The sequence below is a fragment of the Daucus carota genome, chromosome 4 (assembly GCF_001625215.2).
Source record: "Daucus carota subsp. sativus chromosome 4, DH1 v3.0, whole genome shotgun sequence".
Taxonomy (NCBI): Eukaryota; Viridiplantae; Streptophyta; class Magnoliopsida; order Apiales; family Apiaceae; genus Daucus; species Daucus carota.
In genome coordinates this window covers 36,292,540-36,316,425 of record NC_030384.2, presented here as the reverse complement: position 1 = coordinate 36,316,425, position 23,886 = coordinate 36,292,540, and the positions used below count along the sequence as shown (strand labels likewise).

The 23,886-nt window shown below is 35.1% G+C and overlaps 2 protein-coding genes across 3 annotated transcripts; both read right to left on the bottom strand.

The window, feature by feature from the left end:
* Positions 1-1,226: 1,226 nt before the first annotated feature.
* Positions 1,227-11,609, bottom strand: LOC108218262 (cycloartenol Synthase-like). Its single transcript, XM_064092310.1, has 19 exons — positions 11,302-11,609; positions 10,953-11,163; positions 10,049-10,234; positions 9,799-9,888; positions 9,443-9,637; positions 9,261-9,345; positions 8,695-8,861; positions 6,994-7,182; positions 6,706-6,819; positions 5,989-6,111; positions 5,755-5,877; positions 5,437-5,535; positions 4,903-4,959; positions 2,987-3,033; positions 2,738-2,881; positions 2,436-2,613; positions 1,922-2,002; positions 1,666-1,749; positions 1,227-1,544 (listed from the first exon to the last, which is right to left on the bottom strand). The coding sequence occupies exons 2-19, from the start codon at positions 11,148-11,150 to the stop codon at positions 1,431-1,433; spliced, it is 2,274 nt and encodes a 757-aa protein (XP_063948380.1). The 5' UTR covers positions 11,151-11,163; positions 11,302-11,609; the 3' UTR covers positions 1,227-1,430.
* A 1,386-nt stretch (positions 11,610-12,995) lies between these two features.
* Positions 12,996-22,516, bottom strand: LOC108216519 (cycloartenol Synthase). Of its 2 annotated transcripts, none has more exons than XM_017389298.2 (19): positions 22,341-22,516; positions 21,346-21,556; positions 20,393-20,578; positions 20,126-20,215; positions 19,801-19,995; positions 19,615-19,699; positions 18,935-19,101; positions 18,060-18,248; positions 17,737-17,850; positions 17,185-17,307; positions 16,959-17,081; positions 16,667-16,765; positions 16,232-16,288; positions 15,091-15,137; positions 14,840-14,983; positions 14,519-14,696; positions 13,966-14,046; positions 13,406-13,489; positions 12,996-13,290 (listed from the first exon to the last, which is right to left on the bottom strand). In XM_017389298.2, the coding sequence occupies exons 2-19, from the start codon at positions 21,541-21,543 to the stop codon at positions 13,180-13,182; spliced, it is 2,271 nt and encodes a 756-aa protein (XP_017244787.1). In that variant the 5' UTR covers positions 21,544-21,556; positions 22,341-22,516; the 3' UTR covers positions 12,996-13,179. The 2 variants fall into 2 exon arrangements, with proteins under 2 accessions (XP_017244787.1, XP_063948381.1); XM_064092311.1 differs by lacking the exon at positions 22,341-22,516 and adding an exon at positions 21,722-21,759.
* Positions 22,517-23,886: the final 1,370 nt, after the last annotated feature.

Here is a 23,886-nt window from a genome sequence, read left to right as displayed (position 1 = left end):
GCAGCATAAGTCACCATGCAGTTCTTGTTAAGAATCAAAAAGAATTAGCACATTTTTTTTTATACAGGTAATTGCTATATATAAACAGAACATGAAATTAGTGGAGAGAGGAGCAAAGAGTACCTCAATCTCCGTCTTCCATTTGGGAATTAATCAAGAATTTTGCTGCACGGTTTAATGGATAGGCATCTCTCTCGGCCAGAAAAAGAAAAAACATGAGATATAGTATAGTACTATAATTGAAGAGGCTTTTTAGTGGGACAGGAAAAATACAGGAACTCGCCATTAACGCAATATGGATACAGTTGGAAACTTATACTAAATGCATATAATAGGGATAATAATTGGTGCTGGAATGATACATGATCCTGTTAGGAGAATCTTGAAATAAGACCTATTAAGTCCTCCTTCTAACACTGCTAAACTGGTTACGGTCATTGCTATGACTCAAGACCAGCGGTTTGATGCGTAGTTCTAAAATAGGGCCTGCTCCTTTTGCAATTTTAAGCTTCCACATCTTCACTCTGCCACTAAATTCATCTAGTAATCAGTACTGACATACACATGCATAAGCAGTTTACGAGTCGAAATTCAATTATGAACAAACCTGACAGAACTCAGGAAACAAATAACACCTGATACAACTTAGGAAACAGAAAACACCTGACAGAATTTAGGAGAGCACGGCAGATGTGTATGCATGTGAATTTATATATGCACACAGATGAATATAATCTGAGATTGTTGTAACTGGTAAAAACAAGCACTACATTGCAATACCAGAGGAAAAATTATTCAGATGGTACATAAATCCAAACACCCACAGAATATTACAGCATTGTTGAAATGGTTTTTTAAAGATGAAAATGATTTTCATTTTGTTTTTTTGCCGTTTGATTAAAAAATTAGTAAGTGATATATTTTCCCCATGCAACAGCCTCCCATGTCCAGAAAAATTATCTCGTCATAGTCTCTCAGAAAGCTGTTACTGTACACTGCATACTTTTGTACATAATTAAATACATTTGATTTTTTTTGATATTATTACCCTAAAAATTATCAAATCAAAGTTTTTTTCTGGTGAATCAGAAAATTAAAATAATTGGCTTAGTTTTGATTCCGGTTTTTAGTTATATCCGAACTGAAACAAACATATAAGCCGTTCTTTGATATTTTACGTTATAAAATCAGCATTTTCTATAATTGGGCACGACAGAGAAATATGATGACACAATATTATTCGAAATTTCACTTAGTTCCATCGAACTTGCAATTACATTGTGTTCATTGCATAGACAATTAGAGTCATTAGACATTAGAAACAAACCCAAAATTACTACAACATGGAGCACCAGTGACAAATAAGAATGAGACAGCATAATGGTTGTATTTAGAGAAACCATAAATTAACACAGGGGTTTCGATACAAGTCATCGACGCCCCCTAAGAACTCGGCACCTGTATTCTCCTAGAGCCCATATGGGGAATATGTTTCTGTATGCACCATAGGTGATAAAGCAGTTCTTGTTGAGCACCCCCATGAGCTGGATATTAGGAGGAAAAACGAAAGAGTTTTAGCACATTTACTTGATTCAGTTAACTGTTTAGAAGTAAAAGTATGTAGCAGTTTGTAATAAGCCGAGAAGTGAATAGTGGAGATGAGACCTCCTGGGGGAAATCTCCGTCATCCATCTGAGAATTGATCAGAACTTTTGCTGCACGGTGCAATGGAGTAGCGTCTCTCTCAGCCTGTAAAAGGAAAACATACAATTGGGACAGTTGTTTCAGTACTCCTGAGATATGACTAATACTAATAACAGAAGTAAGAGTAATACATTACTGTTTTGGTCCCGACCCACATGAAAACCTTTTTGGCACAAACGTGAAATTTAACAGGTACACGGGCCAGTTAGATATATACCTGTCCAGCATCAATGAGAGCCAGCATTGCCCATGCAGTACTTGTAACGTGGGAGCGATTACCCTCAAGATTTGTATATACCTGCAGGAACAAAAGTAAATAAAGTGCTCCACAGGATGAAATTATAGAAGAGACATCAGCCCAATTTGAACTCTACAAGTCATATTTATATTTCAGCATTTATTATGATCAATCATGGACAATTCAGGCTCAGTCATGTATATGCAGGTAGTATCGTGTAGCCTGAACAGACATTTCTATTTAGGATCACAATTGCGTCCTCAGTCCTTGCAGAACAGCAACAATACTGTAATAGATACAACATTAACTACTCTTCTGCTTTTACGAACAACATATGAGCATTTGATTGAAATAAAAAGTATATTTGAAAATGTTTTTAACGCAAGTTTCACTTCTATAAAGCAAAGGATTAACTAAAACAGACAAATGAGAACTTGTGCCAGCTTAACATTGTTCAGATTTGAAAAGAAATGTGGAACTTCATATACTTGACCTTGTTCAGAGTGGAAAGATAACTCTCTCCCCAACCACCAGAAGCAACTTGTTTAGACAACAGAAAGTCGCATGCCTTGCGAATACTAGAACAACTAGTGAAGCTCCTTCCTGCAGCTATTAAGCCTTTTATACCAAACCATGTGCCATAGGTAAAGCAGACTGCCCAAGAACCATACCTAATCAGGACCAAGAAACTATAGTCAGGATTACTAGTGATTTAAAAGGACTTAAACAAGCATAATATATAGTCTACATAATAAGGGATGCGGTTGTATAATGTAAGAAAAGGCAGGAAAAAACCATGAGCCATCTGATTCTTGTTTTTTTTCAATGAATAAAGCAGCCTTTTCAATTGAAAGCTTGATTTCTTCTTGACGATGCCCAGGATATAGTTTCTTAAAAGCTGACAAAGCTTCTATTGCCACTGATGTACATTCAAGATATCTGCATAGCCAATGCACGTTGCAATTAAAGCAAAGATATGATAAAAATAATTGATATTTTGATAAAACATTTGTTATAACATATTTATTGAATTCTGATTCTTACGGGTAGTCAATGGAGTTGTTGCCGAATAACTCAGAAGGATTAATTAACTGACAAGTGACAAACACAGCCATGTAAGCATATAAAAGCCTTTTAACATCTTAATCAAGTAGTTCATGATAGAAACTGCATAAGTAATGACATCTTTATACTTGCAAAATATATTATATTAAGGGAAAATTAATTCTAAAGTCCCTGAACTATAAGCACTTTTTTTTCTAGGTCCCTGAACTATAAATGTCAATTCATAAGTAATTCAACTCTTGATTTTTTCCTACCTGGGTCCTTCCGTTAGATCTGATTTGACGCCGTTAGTTTTTCCGGCGAACTTGGTCGGAAAAGCTCAAATCCGGTGAGCTTGAATTTTCCGACGAAGCTAATTTGAACACTAAAAATCACGAAAATTATATGAACATGCTCATAATCACACGATCTATCAATCTACATCATTATAATTCGAAAAAAGCTATTAAAATGAAAACTAATATTCAACTCAAAATTCGAACATTACCAAACTAAATTTTGATGGTATAGATGGATAGGGGATTGAAAAACGAGCAATTTGATTACTCAAGCTTCAAATTTGGATACCGGAATCACCTTCAAATTTACCTTTGATTCTTATGAACTTGAGAAGAACTAACGGCGTCAAATCAGATCTAACAGAAGGACCCAGATAAGAAAAAATCAAGAGTTGAATTACTTATGAATTGACATTTATAGTTCAGGGACCTAGAAAAAAAAGTGTTTATAGTTCAGGGACTTTAGAATTAATTTTCCCATTATATTAATAATGCAACAATTAATGTAAAAACACTGAATTTTCATATTCCCGTGGATGGTAATTCAGATAAACGGAAGTACAATGTTATTGTATGTTCGTCTTTTAAACCTAGGCTGCAGACAAAACAAAGTAGAACAAAGGAGAAGAAACCGCAGTATCCATTCTTCATGAAACACCAAAAGAGAACCTATTGCTTGTAAGGAAACCTGCAAATCTCATATCTCTCTATGGCATATATTAGGTGCATACAGCATGCTCATTAGCAAGCAAACCTTAAGTACATATGTAAACAGTTGCAGCATAGGACACACCTTAAATACATATGTAACTAGCAGGCTTAAGAAAAAAGTGTACACCTCAAAGGCTCAAAGTCGACAAGCATGCCAGATACAAAAGCTCACGAAAGACTTAAATACATTTTAGAGAAAAAATCTATGAACCTACTATTTAGTTTTCTGGAAGTGTTAAAGGGAAGAAATTTCAATTTAATATGTTTTTTGTCAGCACATCTGTTTTAATCATCCAAATGCTTTCAACCTATATGGACTTGCCTAAATAAACTTTGGAAAATTAATTGTACAAGATCCAATTATATGATAACTATAAGAGTTAGGCCTGTACTAAATAATGCACCCCCACCATGGAATCAACGTAAAGCTAGAAAAAACTTCTCTTTGCACGAAATTGATATGGAAACAAGGAGAAGGCAAAACCAAAAAAATTGAGGTAATTACGGAGGAAGTGTGATGTGCGTAAATGGCCACATATAAGTTTTAGAGAAGGTTGACCAATTGGGGAACTTTTAAGATAAGATTATGGCAAAGGTATTATATAGTCTTTTAAATACTTCTAGCATGATACCACCAAATTCTATATGACATTGAAATAAAGAATATTTAAGAAAATCTTACTATCTTACGCAGACTTCACTGAAAGTATCTAACTGTCCAGCATAAGTACATGTCTAATTGTCAGGCTCAATAATATATTAATTTTTTTTGCATCTTTTTAACCTGAAATGAAGTTCCAAGGTCCCCTTCTGTGTCAAGGTTTCTATCTGACACGGGAACCTGAGGTAAATTAAATAGTCTGCAATCTGGATAACATAGAAGCCATGCATCTAATAATGATTTACCTCCATCCAACTGTATGATCTCATGAGTTCATATGTTCCATAGCCGCCGCCACTATTCTGCAATATAGCAAGCAATTCACTTAACAAAAAGTTTTTGTTAAATAATCAAACAAAATAAGGTTTAACAGAAGTTATAAGACAATGCAACTCAAAAGATAAATTCTCGGTAGACATTGAACTGATTGAAAACTTGAGATTTTTTCTTAAGTTACTAAATCCTTTTAATGATAGAAAACATGTGCTGTTAAATGCTTTGAGAAGTAGCATATTGTCAAAATAGCGTCTCTGATAACTGATATGATGACTAGCTAAGTAGGTTTCCTACAACGGCTGACCAGATTATATTAAAAGAAACATTTCCCGGTAGGAATGTTTTAGTATATGCACTCAACAGATTAACCATTCGTGAAGTGATTAATAAAGAGGATAAATACTTGTCAATGATATGAATTTCAGTGTACAAAACAGATCCTACATATAGCCTTTATTGTTTGAACAAGTACATTCTCCATAATCAGATAGGACTCTAATCACCTGTAGAGAAAGAAGAACATTGACAGCATCATACAGTCGCCTGGCATCTAGTGGCTCTCCAACGAGTTCTGGTGACAATTTTGACAGTAGAAGCGCAGCCTGAGAGAAACGATTAGTTATTACTAGAATAACCATATTTATATTATTGATCTACACTATAATATTAATGCCGAACTGGAGATAATCTGCCATCGGTTGTTTGTTCATAATTTGCTTAAAATTAAACATTAAGTTGAGCTTCAACAGTTTTGCCTTCTTTTTTTTTGCTCATGTATGTACAATTGTACTCTTTTTTTATACTATTTTAGTGGTGACCACCTTGATTCCTTCAGCAGTGCAATCTGCAAGTGGCCATCCCTGATCAGCAGTGGAGAAAGTCCAAGCACCTTTAGAAATATGGCGATACCAGAAATCAAGGTCACCAGGGCAGTCATCAACCACCTTTCAGACAATAAAAGTCAGGTCAGAGGTATTTAAACAGGAAATAACTCTCAAGTCAATAACACAAAAACATATTATTATGAAAATGCGGGAAGATAAAACTATCTTCACCTGTGAGTTCTTTATATATGTATGAGCTTTTCTGAGAGTTGAACCATATTCTTCAGTAAGTTCAGTTGAAATAAATGCTTGAACAGCAAAGGAAGTATCCCATAATTGACTTCCATTATAACTCTGCAAAAAGTCAATACACATGCCTAAAAGCCTTTCTATAAAGGATATTAATCTACAAACATGGCTAGCTATGTGCATTTTGGAACTCATAGCACCCTCACTATATCACTAACAGCTTAACAAATCTACACACATGTTAGGGAATAAGCTCATACTTTCTAGTTGCTATCTGGTGCTACTAGATGCTCGAGTGCATGCACTTTTCATTGTAGATACAATATAGGAGAAGAAAGATAAAAATCATGGTCTTGTTCCATTATTTCGAAAGTCTAATGGAGGCATTCGAAAAGTTGTAATCAATTTGCTTTGGAATATTGGAAAAGTCTAATATTTAAATTAGGTTTGGTTATTAAAACACTACCTAGATAGATGTTTTCTAATCTTGTTTTCCTTCCTATCATTTCCTTAAACAAACATGTGACACAAAATTATAATTTTTATGGTCTCTGTTGAATATAAATAATCAAATTCAGATGTCCATTCACGTGGATGCAAACTAACAAATTCTATTCAGTCATTTTAAGGAATGATCATTGCTTAAAGTCAGTAAAAGTCAGCCTTGGAAATATAGATTATAAGAGCTTAGGCTAAAACCTGCATTTTCATGCCATCCTCAGCAAGCCATAGATAATCATAGAGGCGTGGGATATGTAACTTGAAAGCCTCGGAATTTGGATCTTCCACCCAACAGCATAGCATATTTAACACCTGGGTAACAAAAATATTGTTTGAGTAAAAATTTAGATACTATGTAATTTGAAGCACCAACCTTGTATTGTATTGAAAATCTGATGAAAAGTGATGCTGAGGCTAAGAGTCACAAACATAGCCCAGAGATTCATGCAAAAATAAAAGTACCAGCAACAATGAATGTAAACTGACCTTGTTAACAGGACCTATACATATATACCGGGTATTCTCATCCTCATAATGTATGTGTTCCATAACTGTGTTCAGCGCTTTTTCTCTTAACTTCGTTCCAGGCCAATGCATTAAAAGAGGTTCCACGACTTTATCCAGAGTTCCCCAAAGTATATCCTGTATGAGAGGGCGTGGATAGAACAGATCTTCCTGAAGATATATAAAAGCTAATTTAATCAACTCAAGTCAATGCATACACTGGATACTTGAGAAGACCTTGATTGCCAGCATTAACTTGATAATTTCTTGTTCATCTCATCGTATCTTCTCACATTGACTTTTTTTTCTGATAGTATTACCCTACTAATTGACAAGATAAAACATGACGCTGGGACTCAGTTTCATCTCCCATTAGTCATGCTCATAGTTACACGGATCGAGGATCGATCCGGTACGCGGTACGAGTTCGGGTACGTGGAACGTGAGTTTGGATGAATCGGGTACGAGGAGCCGTGAATCGGGTTCGCGGGTCGAAATAAGGATCCCGTCATATTTAAAAAAAAAATATTATATATTAAATTTATATTATCAAAAAGTTAGAAATTTTATTTATTTTATATTCTAAAATAATATTTATACTTATTAAGAATATTACTAGAATATCAATAAATAAATTACCATTTTACAAAGATATGATAATTAATCAAAACTAATATTTTTATAAGTATTATAATTTGAAATTAATTTAAACTGGATAAAGATCAACTCAAACAAAAATAGGTAAATTGATGATAGTGGATCACCGTCATAATAAGTTGACTTTAATAAATTCATTTTAGCAATAATTATGCTCATTAATTTTGTTTACTTTTATACAAATTAGTATAAAGATGGCAGTTACTAAATAATAAAAAATGAAAAATGAGTAATTTGTTGGTATAAATTTTGAGCATCTATCATGATCTTTTGAATAAGCCAGAGACGTCGAATAAAATACAATAATAATAAAAGTAAAACGAATAATACAGTATATATTACTCTCACTTCAGTACAACTAATGAGTCAATGATTAATAATTCATTATCACATCGGTATCTGCATCAGTATTCAGTGCGTCGTCTTCTCTTCCACTTCATCCTCTTCACACGCTTTCTTCTTTTTTTCCCCCAAACAGTCATATATACATGTGAAACAACCCATCATTCCTTTTCTTCCCTTTTTCTTCAGTTTTACAGCTGCCGGAACAAAACAGATGGGTTCGCCGGAAATGACGAACTGGAACGCGACCCATGGCGATCCGGATCGACTTCGACCCGTGTTCCGGTACGAACGATCCAGTTCACGGATCCATGGGTCGACCCGCGAACCGGGTAACTATGGTCATGCTCAACTACCAAAATCTTTCTTGGTCTGTACTGTTCTTTAATAATAACAATAATAGTAACTATACAACTGTTGCCGTAACTGGAGAGTTCAAACTTTGTATACTAAAATGGAAAAATTGCTTCTCCCTATGATCTTCATCTAAAAGAGAAACGGTCATCTACTGGCACGGCAAGATTTAGGTTTTCTGGTGGATTTGATTTCTATTTAAGGGAAGTAGGTATTAGCAAACCCGGTGGCTTGGCTAATGGCAATATGGAACTGGAACTGGGCATGAACCATGGTTATTAAGTAGCTTAGTGGCAAGTGGCCACACTGGTTCAAGTAGAATATACCGACCTTGGCACATAAGTTGCGTGCTTGATTCCAATCTATTTCATGATAAGGGACATTAAATATCTCTTTTCTCAGAGATAGCACTGTGGATGTGATTGGACCGACAAACCTCCGCCCATATAAGTACGACATTGGAAGAAGAACCATCCTACAGTGACTCCACATTCTTCCTGCAGAAGTGGGGCAAAAATGAGGTTTCTTTAATTGGTCAGAAAAGTTCAGTAACTTTAGCCAAATAGCTTTTATTATATATTCATCTTAACAAAAAAAACTAATAAGAGATTAGTTGAGAAATTCTTGAATATAAAATTTGGAGTGCAGCACCACGTATTAAAGGATGTAAGAAGTAACAACAAGCCAGCATATGGGACTGTAAGGGAGAAACAATATTGGTTTCAATATATCTAGGATGCAGTGGATGAAAAAAAATTGAATAGGAAAACTGTAAAACTTGTGAAAACACATGGCACTAGTTATAACTTTCAGTTAATCCAACTTCTCCAGAAAATAAAAACAGCTGATATATTTTCTATAAAACCAAATATAAGGTTTGCAAACTTTTTAGGCACCTGGGTGAGCTGGTAGAATATAAGGTAACATCCATATCTCTGGTTGCAGAGGATTATTTCCAGACCATTCAAAGACACCCAAAATCTGTCACCATGACAAAATATATAATCAAATAAAAAATGTTCCACTGGGAAAAGGACGTAGACAAATGAACAAATAACTTCTAGTGGTGGTGCTCAACTGAAAGCCACATTTTTCCCCATGATGATACTGAAGTGGCACCACCATGATCCAAAATCCATTGACGCCCGTTTTTCATTGCCCCTTGTCCATCATTAGCTCCTTCACCAAGCAGCCTCAAACTGACATAGCTCATAACAGAACCAAACATAGTATTTGGACCCTCAACGTGTAAACCCCACCCACCATCACTGTTCTGAAATCACAAATTACTAATGATCATGTGAATCCTTTTCCCAGTAAAAACGATAAGGATACTGAAAACAAGAAGCATAATCTCAAGAAACACACTCATAAAAACCAAGAAAAACATGAATAGACACAATAACCTAATTTCATCATAGAAAATTTACTTGCCTGATGATTGTAAAAATACCGACAAATCTCACGTTTATGTTCTTTTGAGAGGACTGCATTCAGTGCCCCGGTTATTGATAGAGTTAAAACCTGAGGGATTAGAAATTACCAAATATTACTACGAATCAGTACCATTAACCAGATAATAAATTAAGTTTTGCTGATCCAAGTTTCTTTAAAAAGAATCCAACATCTGGTATCAGAAGGAAGTTGAACGATAGGAAGATCTGCCAGTAAACTTTGAACTTACAAGACCAGGCATAAAAAACATAGGACCTCCATTATCTGCTGGCCAGTGTCCGTCATGAGCTTGTAGGGTTGAATGGAAACTTAAAGCTCTCCTTAGTGTTGCTGTTACTTTATCCTCTGACATATCTTCTGTATCTTTGACGTCGACACGTGGTAAAACTATTCTATTTTGATTCTCATGTGTACACTGCAGATAGTTCAGAAAATCAGAGTATTATAGCTACACAGAGACTTACAAAGCTTTGATAGTACTATTATCTGTGCATATAAGGAGATAAAAGGGTCTACTTCAGTAGTCAGTTGAATTTTCCAGGAATGTGAACATATGCATTAGATCAGTTAACTTTTTCCTATCAGGACACTTATTCCAATATAGTATAATGTTTATAGAAAAATTCGAATGAAATTTTCTAGTAAAAACTCTCGAGCCAAATTAATTAAGAGTAAATAGAAGTTTCCAGAAACATTACTGGAGTTTGGTTATTTTTAATAAGTGAAAAGAAATACTCCCTCCGTCCTTCCCATTTCTTATCGTTTGGGTTGAGCACGGAGGTTAAGAAATATGTATAAAGTAGTGGAAAAGAGAAGGAAAAGTGGGTGAAGTGGTGGGACCCATTGATTTTTAATGTATAAAAAGAAGATAGTGGAGTAAAAGTAGTGTGAAAAGGAAAGAAAAGTGAAAAAGTGGTGGGATCCATTGACTATTTTGGGTAAGTTTTGAAATGTAAAGAATTGGATGGGACACTTCAAAAAGGAAAGTGTAAAGAAATGGAGGGGACGGAGGGAGTAGCAAACTATATGAACATAAATCAGGTGGATAATGAGACATGCGGGAACATAGTTCAAACTCCTAGCACAGATCCTTGTGATTTGTGAAGCCAAGACATAAGAAATGCTAAACTGACCTGAATGCGCATGAGAAGATCAGAACTGTGTTTTTGTGTTGAACGATTCTCATGGAAATATTCTCGAACTTTCTCAATCTCTGCAAGCTCTTCCGGGGATCCAAGTTCGGGGTCAAACTCCCAAATTTGGCGGCCTGAATGATTGTTCAAAGTCCGAAGCCATGGACTTTCCCCTTCTGCAACTTTAAGCTTCCACATCTTCACTCTGCCACTATATTCAACGAATATTCACTACTCATTTTCACATGCATTACTAACTACAGTAAATACACACATCTATCTATTAAAAGACAAACACAGAGTAAATCGAGATGACCAGTTTACAAGTAGGAATGCATAGTGAACAAACCTGATAGACTTTAGAAAGTTGAAGGGAGCTCAGTGTTAATGCATGTAAAGAGAGACACAGAGTATTTAATTCAATCTGGAAATGACTCGTGCGATGTTGTTTCCTAATAAATACAGATGCTAAACAGTACAAGAAGCAACAATCATGCGCGTATCATTTCATAACACATCAAACAAATCAAGCATTCTTGTTCCTTGTTCCAGTATATTAGAGACAATAATAATTTTCGTTTTTTCATTTGCAATCAATTATAAAGAAATAGAATTGAGTAACATTTGCCTGCCCTCGAGACACAAATAATAAATTTAATCAGCAAAATGAGTCATGTTTCCTAATAAGGACAGACGCTAAAAATAGGAAATGGGTCGTGTTTCCTAGTAAGGACGGACGCTAAAAAGGGAGCAACATTCATGTGCTTCTCAATCTAAACACATTAAACAAATCAAGCATTCTTGTTCTGGTAAATTAGAGATAATAATAATGTTCGCCTTTTGTCTTGCATTCGATAAAGAAGAATAGAGTCGAGTAACACTTGCCTGCCCATGTATACCAGCCAGCTGCATACTAAGAGAATCATTTTATCAAGTTGCCTGAAAGATTCTTCTATCAATCTTTGAATTTGTTATTGTTGGCATTATTCTGGTGAAGCATTTTAACAACTGCTTTACCAACAAGAATAGCTGAGAATCATATTACATAACATGCATTAGCTGAGAGAGAAATGATGCCGATTTAAATACTTCATTAGAGCCTAATTGCATTATAACAATGACTATGAAAGACTATGAGACAAATTTATCTGAAATTTCTCGAATCTTCTGACTAAAATTCCGCAGAAATAATTATCTCCGAACTTCAATCAAATTCTGGTATTTAGTAATGATCCTTTCTAGTTTCTTCTATGTTGCATAAGAAATGTAACTATGATTAGTTGGTGTACACAATTTTGTTGTTTCCTGCATAATTAGTGGTCCATTTGGTTTTTTAAGTGTGGTTTAATTCCAAAGTTGAACAACAATACAAATATGAAAATACAAGTGTGTAAGAAATCATTGCAAAAATAGGTTGCATTTATATATGCATATTGTTTTGAAGTTTTTTGTACTTCAAGACAACAAAGCCATTTATATATGCATATTGTGGTGACACATAAATACTAGAAATTTGTTTTCACAAATTAATTTCTGATAATCTTTCTTCACAACTCATGTGAAAGTAAAATAATTTGTATTTTTTTCTAAAAGACTGGTGATATATGTATATGCTAAATTTATGAGTACTCGGTTTTTGTCACATATTGGTGGTGGAAGGGACATATATCTAGAATATAACCAGTCACATAACTCTAATAGTATGAGATTTTTTGGCAGGAGCCCAAAAATAAACCCACGCGGGCTAGACCCAAAACAGACAACATCGTACTGTTGTGGACTTATGACTCGCCTTAGTGGAAGAACAGTTATGCTTCCTTGGAATGAAAAATTTTCTGCCAGTGGGGATTATGCTGGTGTTAGAGCATTCCTTTGAGGGAGGCAAATTTGTCAAATCATCACATAGTAAAATGTTGATTGATTTCCTCATTTACATCAGTTTTGGCTAGTTACAAGATGCTGAGCAACAGATCTTCATTCTGAAAAACATCACAACTTGGGGATTGTATTTGTTAAATTATAGTTTTATGGAAACTACAATATATGAATTTCTCTGCAATTTATGTGTGAAGCCAAATCTTATTATTTCTTCATATAAGTTCTGACTAATTTATAGTTACAAATTCAGAGTTACTCCAAGGTGGAGAACCAGTGAGACACATAAACAAAGCATATAACTGTATGTATAAAAAAAAGTCATAGTTACAAAGGGGATTGATACAAGTCATCAACACCCCTGAAGAACTCGACATCTGTATTCTCCTAGAGCCCATATAGGGAAAATGTTTCTGTGTGCAGCATAAGTGATCATGCAATTCTTGCTAAGGACCCCCATGAGCTGAATAATATTTTAGAAGTAAAAAAGAAAGAGAGTTAGCACATTCATTTGATTCAGTCATTCAGGTGTGTTTCGTCCTGTAATAAGTCTAAAAAGTAGAGAGTGGAGAAAAGACCTCCTGTGGGAAATCTCCATCATCCATTTGAGAATTGATCAAAAACTTTGCTGCACGGTGCAATGGTTTAGCGTCTCTCTCGGCCTGTAAAAGAATAAAATACAGTGCACTTTGAAACTTATCCTAAGCATGTAATAGGGACAATAGTTCCAATACATCAAAAAGCTTGTCGCCCAGGAGTATCACCCTCAGGCTTCAGTCTGGTTGATTGCAGAATGCGTATGTGAGTGTGTTCAATTAGGGACAAAATAAAAGAGCTCCAGATGCAGCATGGTGTAATTTTAAATGATTCATGAAAGAATATATCAGAATAAAATGACAATGTAAATGCGAAGGTGCACAGGTCTTGATCTTACCCAACAATAAATGTAAGAAACACTCAAGAAAAAGCTTTACAGTAAAATCCTTTCAGCAGATATATGACCAAAAATGGTAAAAGAAACACAAAGAAGAGTACAAAATGCATCACTATCATTTGTGTCAGTCCTCGTGAATTTTTTTTGTAAAAGTTTTGTAGTACAAACTTGGTTTTTAAGAGCTGTGGCTAGTTTGATATATACCTGTCCACCATCTATGAGAGCCAGCATAGCCCATGCAGTATTCAAAACAAGTGAGCGGTTACCCTCAAGATTTGTATATACCTGCAGGAACAACAGTAAATATTGAGTGCTTCACACGAAGAGACAATAGTAGAGACATCAGCCAATCCGAACTCTGCAAGTCCAAATATATTACAATGTTTATTCTGCTTAGTTTTGGAGAACTAGGGCTGCTTCAGGTAGGCGCATAGCACCGTATAGGCGCATTTGTAGATTTATTTCTTCTATTACTGTGTGAATAGACATTTTTTTTATGAATACACTTGTGTCCTGATTCCTTGCAGAACAATAAGTCAATAATAGCTATAATGAATATTAAGCCAACTCCTCTTCTACTTTTACCAATCAGTATACAATCAATCCTTCACAATAATAAAGATTTCTTTTCAAACACATCTGAACATGCAATGAGCCAGTGATATCGTGATGTCACTAACTGTTCTTGTCATATGCACCAACTTGACATTGTTCAGATAAAAAAAAAAAAAGGAATGAGGGACTTCGTATACTTGACCTCATTCTGAGTGGAGAGGTAACTCTCTCCCCAACCACCAGAAGCGACTTGTTTAGACAACAGAAAGTCACAAGCCTTGCGAATGCTAGAGCAATTAGCGAAGCTCCTTCCAGCAGCTACTAAACCTTTTATACCAAACCATGTGCCATAGGTAAAGCAGACTGCCCAAGAACCATACCTAGTATATCATTGAGAAAATTAGAGCCAGATCCACTGGTGAGTTTAATAAGACTCAAACAAGCATGATATATAGTCTAATTAAGCCTGTTAGTAAATAATATTGATTCATAAGACCAGAAAGTAAGATAAAGAGTGGAAAACCATGAGCCGTCTGGTTCTTGTTTTTTTTCAATGAATGAAACAGATTTTTCAATAGAAAGTGTAATTTCTTCTCGTCGATGCTCTGGATAAAATTTCTTGAAAGTCGACAAAGCTTCAATTGCTGATGATGTAACTTCAAGAGAACTGCACATCCAATGCACTTTGCAGTTATGAACAAATCTATAAATAAAAGCAGTTGATTATTTTTATGGAACTTTTGTACTAAATATATATCTAGTTCTGATTCTTACGGATAGTCAACGGATTGGCCGCCAAATAACTCAGAAGGGTTAATTAACTGACAAAAATACAACCATGTAAGCATTTGAAAAATTACAGGATTGGAGTTAATATATAGAATAAACTGTATAGCATCTATATATCTGTAGTATAAAATTCATTTGATATGATAATTTGCTATATAAACACTAAAAATTCAGATTTGTATGGATGAGAATTCAGATAAACTTAGGACACACAAAAAAGTAGAATAAAGGAGAAGAAACTGCACTATCCAACGCTCATACCTCATATCTCTGTTTTGCAAGTGCATATATCATGAACAAAACAAGTGCATATATCATGAACAAGCACACCTTAGAATACATATGGCGGTTGGTATAAAACTGAGATGTACACCCCGAGGGCTCAAAGATGTACAACAGCATGATTATCTTAGAGATAAAATTTATGAACCCAGAATATGTATGTCCTTAAGTGTAAAAGAGAAGCAATCTTGAATGAAATTGTTTTTGTTAAGCACATTTCTTAAACATAACAAACAATTGTAGTTTCTTGAAATGTATTCCACCTATCTAAATATAACCTGAAAATCCTACTAAATATATAAACTTCCAGCAATGGACCTCATTAATGAACGCCTGTCATGGAACTATAGAAAAGCTAAAAACTTCTGTTTACACCACATTTACATGAAAACAAAGAGCAGCAAAATCTAATTTTAAGAAACCTCCATCCCCACCCACAGTACATGTTATTCTTTTAAATGGTCATATACAAGTTCTGAAGAAGGCTGACCAATTTGACCACACTTTTAAGAAGTGTTAAATTACAGGAGGTGAGATACAGTCTTGTAGATAATGTAATCATAGTATGATACCACTGAAATTATGCAATCTCTTAGGTCTGATATAAAATCTTGATTTTCTGAAAAATGAGTTTAAAGTGAAGTATATATAAAAACCATAGAATGTTACAGTACAAAAACTCTACATGTCCAAGTGTCCGGCTCAGTAATAATATAACTTTTTTGGCACTTTTTTGACCCAGTATGGTGTTTCAAGCTCCATATCCATGTCAACTTACACAGGTAACCAAGGTGAAATATATAGTCTAGATAATATTGAAACTATGCATATAATAATGATATACCTCCATCCAACTATAGGATCTTGTGAGTTCATATGTTCCATAGCCACCACCACTGTTCTGCACATATAGCAAGCAATTCACTTATCAGACGTTTATTATAAGAATATAGACACCATAAGAGTAAGAAAAACTATAAGACACTGCTAATCAGAGGATAAGCTCTCTGTAGATTATGAACTGATTGAAAACATATGGTTTAATTTCCAGGTTGCTAAACCCTTCACTGCAAGAAAATATATATAGCGTGCTAGATAACCGATAAGTACCCGAGTCTGTTTATTTAGAATGACTGATCAGATTTTCTTAAATTATTATCATTATTATTTTGGTATGGATAGTCTTAGTCAATGTACTCAACATATTTACCATGTGGCAAGAAATGATAGTGGACCAAAAAGGACATTATTCTGAAGAAACATGTTGAAGTTTTATTACCTGTAGAGAAAGAAGATTATTGACAGCATCAAACAGCCGCCTGGCATCTAGTGGTTCGCCAACGAGCTCCGGTGACAATTTTGACAGTAAAAGTGTAACCTGAGAGAAACATTTTGTTATTACAAGCATACCTGTAGTATCTACCGATACTATACTATTACTGCTGAGCTAGACAACAATCTAGTTTTATTTTCAATGCAAAATTTCATAACCATGCTCATGTAATTACACGAATATACCCTTGGTGGCTTAACTGTCATATATGTGCATATGGTATAAAAATGGTGGCCACCTTAATTCCTTCAGCGGTGCAATCTGTAAGTGGCCATCCCTGATCTGCAGTGGAGAAGGGCCAAGCACCTTTAGAAATATGGCGATACCAGAAGTCAAGGTCACCAGGGCAGTCATCAACCACCTTTAAGACGATACAGACAGGTCAATGGTATTCTAATGTGGAATATTTTTTAAGTATTATTAATTTATTAAGGACAATAAAGGAAGATGAAAACTAACTTCACCTGTGAGTTCTTTATGTACATATGAGCTTTTCTTAGAGTTGGACCATATTCTTCTGTAAGTTCAGTTGATAGAAATGCTTGAACAGCGAAAGATGTGTCCCATAATTGACTTCCATTATAACCCTGCAAACAATCAGTACAGATGCCTAAAAGATTTTCTACAAAAATTATCAACTTGACGAATCTACACATATTTTAACTTCACTAGAGCTCCAACCAGGGAAAAGCTCATATTGGCTGCAATCAGGTGCTCCTCGAAAATAATCAAATCATGTTCAATATCAAAAAACCTAATAATTGAATAAGGTTTTGGTTATTAAACACACTACCTAGAAAGGTATGATCTATTCTAGTTCCCTTTCTATATATAACAATTTTTTTTTTAATTCCTCATAGTCTTTGTCAAAATAGAAGTGGATATATTTAGTTTTTTCAATCATGTGTCCTGATATTTAGATGCAAACTGACAAATGCACTATAAAGGATGATCCCCTCTTACAGTCAGTAAAAGTCAGCCTCAGCAATATAGGTAGTAAAAGCTTAGGTTACAACCTGCATTTTCATGCCATCCTCAGCAAGCCATAAATAATCATAAAGCCTTGGAAGATGTAACTTAAAAGCCTCGGAATTTGGATCTTCCACCCAACAGCATAGCATATTTAACACCTGGGCAAAAAAAGTATCGTTTAAGAAGAGATTTTATACTAGGAAATTTGAAGCACGAACAATATATCATATTGAAAATATGCGAAAATGTAATGTTAAGGTAGAGTCACAGAGTGAGAGTCTAGAGTTTCATGTTAAAATTTTGTCACAGACTACCATATATAGGAATACACAATGAGAAGTAACACCATCAAGGAATGTAATCTGACCTTATTAACAGGCCCTAAACATATATACCGAGTATTTTCATCCTCATAATGTATGTGCTCCATAACATTCCGAAGAGATTTCTCTCTTAACTTCTTTCCAGGCCAATACATTAATAAAGGTTCGACGAACTTATTCAGAGCTTCCCAGAGTATATCCTGTATGAAAGGGTGCGGATAGAACAGATCTTCCTGCAGAATATATGACAGCTATATTTATCAACAACTCAACTCTGTTTTTAGAAAGATAGGCTCCAACCTTCCACGAAATATGGAGACCGGAGAGGAACTTTAAACATTTCTGTAATGTGCCTTATGAGAAGCGCATATAATACAGAAATCTAGCAAAGCTGGGATAGTATTCAAGAACTATAATGTAACAGGCTATCAACAGTCATAATCTATGTAAGTCTAATTTTCAATATCGACAATTAATTTCTTTTTAAATCTCATTGTATCTTCTCCAGTTTGTTACATCTTCTTTCTGACAGCATAACTTTCCCTTAATTGGCAAGATGAAATTATTATACTACACTGAGACTCCCTTTTATCTCATATTATTTGTTGCCTGCATATTCATCTTTCTTATTCTCTACTGTTCATTAATAACAATAATTGTGATTCTACAAATGTTGCAGTCATTGAAGAGTTAAAACCTCATTCAGTGAGATGAAAATTTGCTGCTCCGTAAGATCTTCATTCTCAACAGAAACAAGTATCTACTGCACAGCTAAATCTGCGTTTTTCTGGGAGTTTGTGATTTTTTCTTATGGTAGGAGATAGTAGGAAACTTGACGGATTGCCAGCATGAAATTGGACATGGCCATTTTAGTAATTTACGGTGGCCACACGACTTGAAGTAGAATTTATGTACTGACCTTCGCACATAAGTTGCGTGCTTGATTCCAATCTATTTCATGATAAGGGACATTAAAAATCTCTTTTCTCAGAGCTAGCACTGTGGATGTGATTGGGCCAACAAACCTCCGCCCATATAAATATGACATTGGAAGATGAACCATCCTACAGTGACACCACATTCTTCCTGCAGAAGCAAAGCAAAAAGGAGGTTTTAATTGGTCAGAAAAGTATTGTAAAAAAGAACTTTAACCGAGTAGCTTCTAATAATGTTAATCTTACATAAAAATTAAAAATTTACCAACTGATGAGAGATTTAGTTCAGAAAATACTTAATATAAACTCTGGAGAGCAACATCACATATTAAAGAAGGATGTGAAGTCACAACAAGCCAGCATATTGGACTACAGGAAGAAACAATATAGTTTTGCTAGATAGTTGCCCACAAATGATAGGTTTCAAATGTAGCAGATCTATACATGAAAACAATTGATCAGTGCTGCTGCATTTAATGAAAAAATTTTGAAAAGAAAAATTAGATAAAAAAATTGAGTAAACACATGACACTATTGGTGATACGGGGTTCAAATTTCTAGTTATAACTTTCAGTTAATCCAACTTCTTCTAGAGAAAAGTGAAACAGCTGATATGTTTGCTGAGAAACCAAATACTACAAGTTCACAATTAATTTTTTTGCACCTGGGTGAGCTGGAACAATATAAGGTAACATCCATATTTCCGGTTGCAGAGGATTATTTCCGGACCATTCAAAGACACCCAGAATCTGTCACCATGGCACAAAATATAATGTTCTACAAGGAAAAAGAAGGAAAAAAGCAAAAAAGTGGACAAATGAACAAATAAGTTCTAGTGGTGGTGCTCAACTGAAAGCCACATTTTCCCCCATGATGATACTGACGTGGCACCACCATGGTCCAAAATCCATTGACGCCCTTTTTCCATTGCCCCTTGTCCATCATTAGCTCCTTCCCCAAGCAACCTCAGACTGACATAGTTCAATACAGTACCAAACATAGTATTTGGACCCTCAATGTGTAAACCCCACCCACCATCACTGTTCTGAAATCACATCATGTGATAAAAGAGATATATAAGAAAACCAACCACATTATATCAGGCAACCACTAAGAAATTAGATCGAAACATTAGTAAGCATAATAACTTAATTTAATCAGAGGAGTGCACTTGCCTGATGATTGTATAGATACCGACAAATCTCACGTTTATGTTCTTCTGATAGGATTGTATTCAGTGCTCCGGTTATCGATAAAGTTATAATCTGATGGATTTAGCAAATACTAAGTACCGACAAAAAGTGCAGCGGAATATCATTAAAATCCAGTGAATGTTACAAAGTGTGCTGATCCAAGTTTCTGTTAGAAAATCTATGATTTGATATAAGAAGGCAGTTAATTAAAGAATGACAAGAGGAGCTGGCAGTAAACTTTAAACTTACAAGACCAGCCAGAAAAAACATGGGACCACCATTATCCCCAGGCCAGTGTCCGTCATGGGCCTGGAGAGTTGAATGGAAACTCAGAGCTCTTCTAAGTGTTGCTGTTACCTTATCCTCTGATATATCATCTGCATCATCTGTGTTCACTCGTGGTAAGACTATTCTATCTTGATTCTCATTTGCAAACTGCAAATTTAATACAAAAATGGTGTGACTTTGAATATTATAGCAACATCAATCCCCACAAACATTCTTTGATAATATTATCATGTACGTGAATGTAATATTTTGCGTGCATATAATGAGATAAAAGGTCTACTTTAGTATTCAGTTGTACTTTCAAGGAATGCATGCAATTAGATGCTTGCGTCAGATCAGTTATTTATTTCCAATCTGGTCACTATACCGCTAGGGACATGTGGTATAGTGTTCTAGAGACAAGTGAAATATAGACCTTTATTTACTAAATTGTCATTGGGGAAGTATCTCACATTCACGCACCTGTCTTGTCTTTGACAAGATTCGAATTCTCGACATCCAGTAAGCGGAACCAGGGCGATACCATCTAACCAAGAGGTCATTGGTCAACAGGAAGAAGCATTCTTCCACCCTCAGTTGGTCAGGATGTGGAGTAGGGGTAGAATTGTTAGCTATATAAGCTTAACCTAGTGGGCCTAGCTAGCCTTACTGTTAACTATGATGCTGCTGAGGGATAAATCCCTAAATGTATGAAATTGAGGGATTGAACTTCATTTAAACTGGAAGTATACAACAATATTACTGAATGATTGTATAGTTTGGTTACTGTTCAAAATTGAGATAGAAAATCAAAAAAACAAATTATAAGACCATAAATGAAGTGCATTAGGGGACATGAGAAAACATAATTTAAACTCCCAACAAAACACTTTTCGAAGCCAAGACACAGTTAAATATAGAAAGACTAAATCGACCTGCATGCGCATGAGGAGATCAGAGCTGTGTTTTTTACTGAACCGATTATCACGGAATGATTCTCGAACTTTCTCAATCTCTGCAAGCTCTTCAGGAGATCCAAGTTCAGGATCAAACTCCCAAATCTGGCGGCCTATGTGATTGTTTAAAGTCCGAAGCCATGGACTCCCCCCTTCCGCAACTTTAAGCTTCCACATCTTCTCTCTGCCACTACAATCAACTAGTATTCAGTACTGACATACACATGCATCACTGCCAGAAACTCTACAATCACCAATTACAGTACATAAGCACACATGATTCATGAATGACGTGCACACAACCACACAGTAGATTGAGCTATTCCATTTAAGTCGAAATTCATAATGAACAAACCTGATAGACTTTAGAAGTCAGAGGAACTTAAATGTGCATGTATGCATGCAAAGATTGACATCTAGTTGTCTATTTATATGGCGGAAATGACTCGTGCGTCCGTTGTTGCCTGGTAAAGACAACTGCTAAACTATAAGAGCAACAATGCAACGATTAAACAAATCAAGCTTTCTTGTTTTAATATATTAGGGATTATAATAATGCCGTTGTCTTGTTTTGCATTCGATAAAAATAGAGTTGAGTAACATTAAGCTTCCACTTATATGAGCCAGACATGAGTATTAGTTTATCGTGTTGCCAGGACAGGGACGACGCTGTTTTTATCATGATGATAACAAAAGAAAATCTAACTGGTGACTGTTTGAAATTATAGTTGTCAGCATTACTCTGGTGAAGCATCTTAAGAACTGTCAGCGACCAGGGCCATTTTGTTATATGTGTAGCAACAAAGGAATTCAAAACAGCTGAAAATAGTATAATAAAGTTCATTATTTACATGTTTGACAACACTTGGCCAAAATATATGATGCCAGTTTAATTATTTGTTCAGAGGCTGTACAGTATATGAGATTTTTTTTAGCTATCTAAAATCAATACATGTGGATTTCTGAAAACTTACTGTAGAGTCGAGGCATACTATAGGCCTTTTTTCCACTGGACGGCTTAACTCCATGATGTATATGTGCTAGAGTATCGTCTAGCGGAAAAGCCAAATTTCTTTCGTCTAGCATCTTCTTCCACCGGATGTATGCCACTGCATCATCAGCTGCCTAAATATTATTGTGGAGTTAAGGAGTTAGACATATTGCCCATTTTGACGGAGTCCAAAAGACCCGGATACCACAAAATTCATAAGTAATGTCCAAAATAACAGAATCGGGAGAAATGGCCCAAAATATCTTTTATTAACATCGGATAATCTAGGGTTTTTATTTTTGAAAGAAAACTCTAGATCTTGTTGCGTTTTGGTCTAAATAACGCGTTTTAGAAGTAAAACACTACATTAAATAGTGTTTAAGATTTCAAAACGCCCTGTGTCATTTAAAAGGAAAGAATATAAACGTCGCACGATCTAGTATTTTGGATTGCATCTTCTCCGACAGTGATATTTGGGACCAATTTCTTAAAAATTGTGACAATGAGGCCCAACGACCACACGTTTTTGGACACATTCGAAAGGCCGAGGGATCTATTGGCTTCCTTAGATATAATCATGTTGATATCGCCCCAAAAAACACAATTCTTCTAAACACTCACAGAAGTAATTTTCTTGCCGAATGGCCGATTAGTCCCAGTTTCAGCTGGATGCCGCTAAGAATTAGAGCCTAATTACATATTGATAATGACAATGACAGACTTTACAATATCCAAAATACCCTTGATAAATCCTAGTTACTTGATGGTAATCAGAGATTAGTTGAGATCGAAACATACGCATATGCCTCCTCGCAGAATTGTTGATGACCGGTTTATCTTAAGACAGTTAGAAAGAGGTTCAAGTGGATCTTAACAATCCCTCACCCAGAAATCCACAATTAATACGTTGGTAATATTATCTCAAGATAATGTTATGTTTCAAGTTTCAACTAAGCCAATTTGTGCTGAAATAGCCTGTCCAGGACCGCAAAGAACCGAGTTGTTAATAAATAAATTCGGCTCAACTCGTTTAAAACTCAGATTTATTTGTTATCGAACTCGAGTTCGAATAAAAAACGCATTAAGAAATTCGAATTATTAGAGTATTATTAGTGTTTGACTTGAAATCGACTCGACTCATTAAACTCGAGTTTGACTCTTTAGCAGAATATGTATATATATAATTTTTTTAATATTTCATTTTTAAATATATAATATATTTTTAATTTATGAATATATGCCAACATCACTACGGTTGGATCGTCAAGAATTTTTTAACATCATAAGATACGTATATCCCAACATCAGATGAATCGTCAAGAATTTTTTAACATTATCCCAACATCAATACAGATGAATCGTCAAGAATTTTTTAACATTATAAGAGCATCTCCAGCAGATTAGCTATATGAGATCATAAGCTATTATTTTAAGGAATATGTACAAAAATTCACTCCAGTAGAGTCCCTACTCATTCCCTAAATGTTAGGATCCAATTTCCATTCCTCATAAGTAGGGAATTCCTAACT

Coding starts and splice junctions, on each gene's coding strand:
- LOC108218262 (XM_064092310.1), bottom strand. CDS start 11,150: ATGTGGAAGCTTAAAGTTGCAGAAGGGGAAAGTCCATGGCTTCGGACT. Junction 7,183..8,694: donor CACGCAACTTATGTGCCAAG/GTCGGTATATTC, acceptor ATATATCTTCAG/GAAGATCTGTTCTATCCACG. Junction 5,878..5,988: donor CATATATAAAGAACTCACAG/GTGAAGATAGTT, acceptor ATTGTCTGAAAG/GTGGTTGATGACTGCCCTGG.
- LOC108216519 (XM_017389298.2), bottom strand. CDS start 21,543: ATGTGGAAGCTTAAAGTTGCGGAAGGGGGGAGTCCATGGCTTCGGACT. Junction 17,082..17,184: donor TGTACATAAAGAACTCACAG/GTGAAGTTAGTT, acceptor ATCGTCTTAAAG/GTGGTTGATGACTGCCCTGG. Junction 13,291..13,405: donor ATGGAGATTTCCCACAGGAG/GTCTTTTCTCCA, acceptor AATATTATTCAG/CTCATGGGGGTCCTTAGCAA.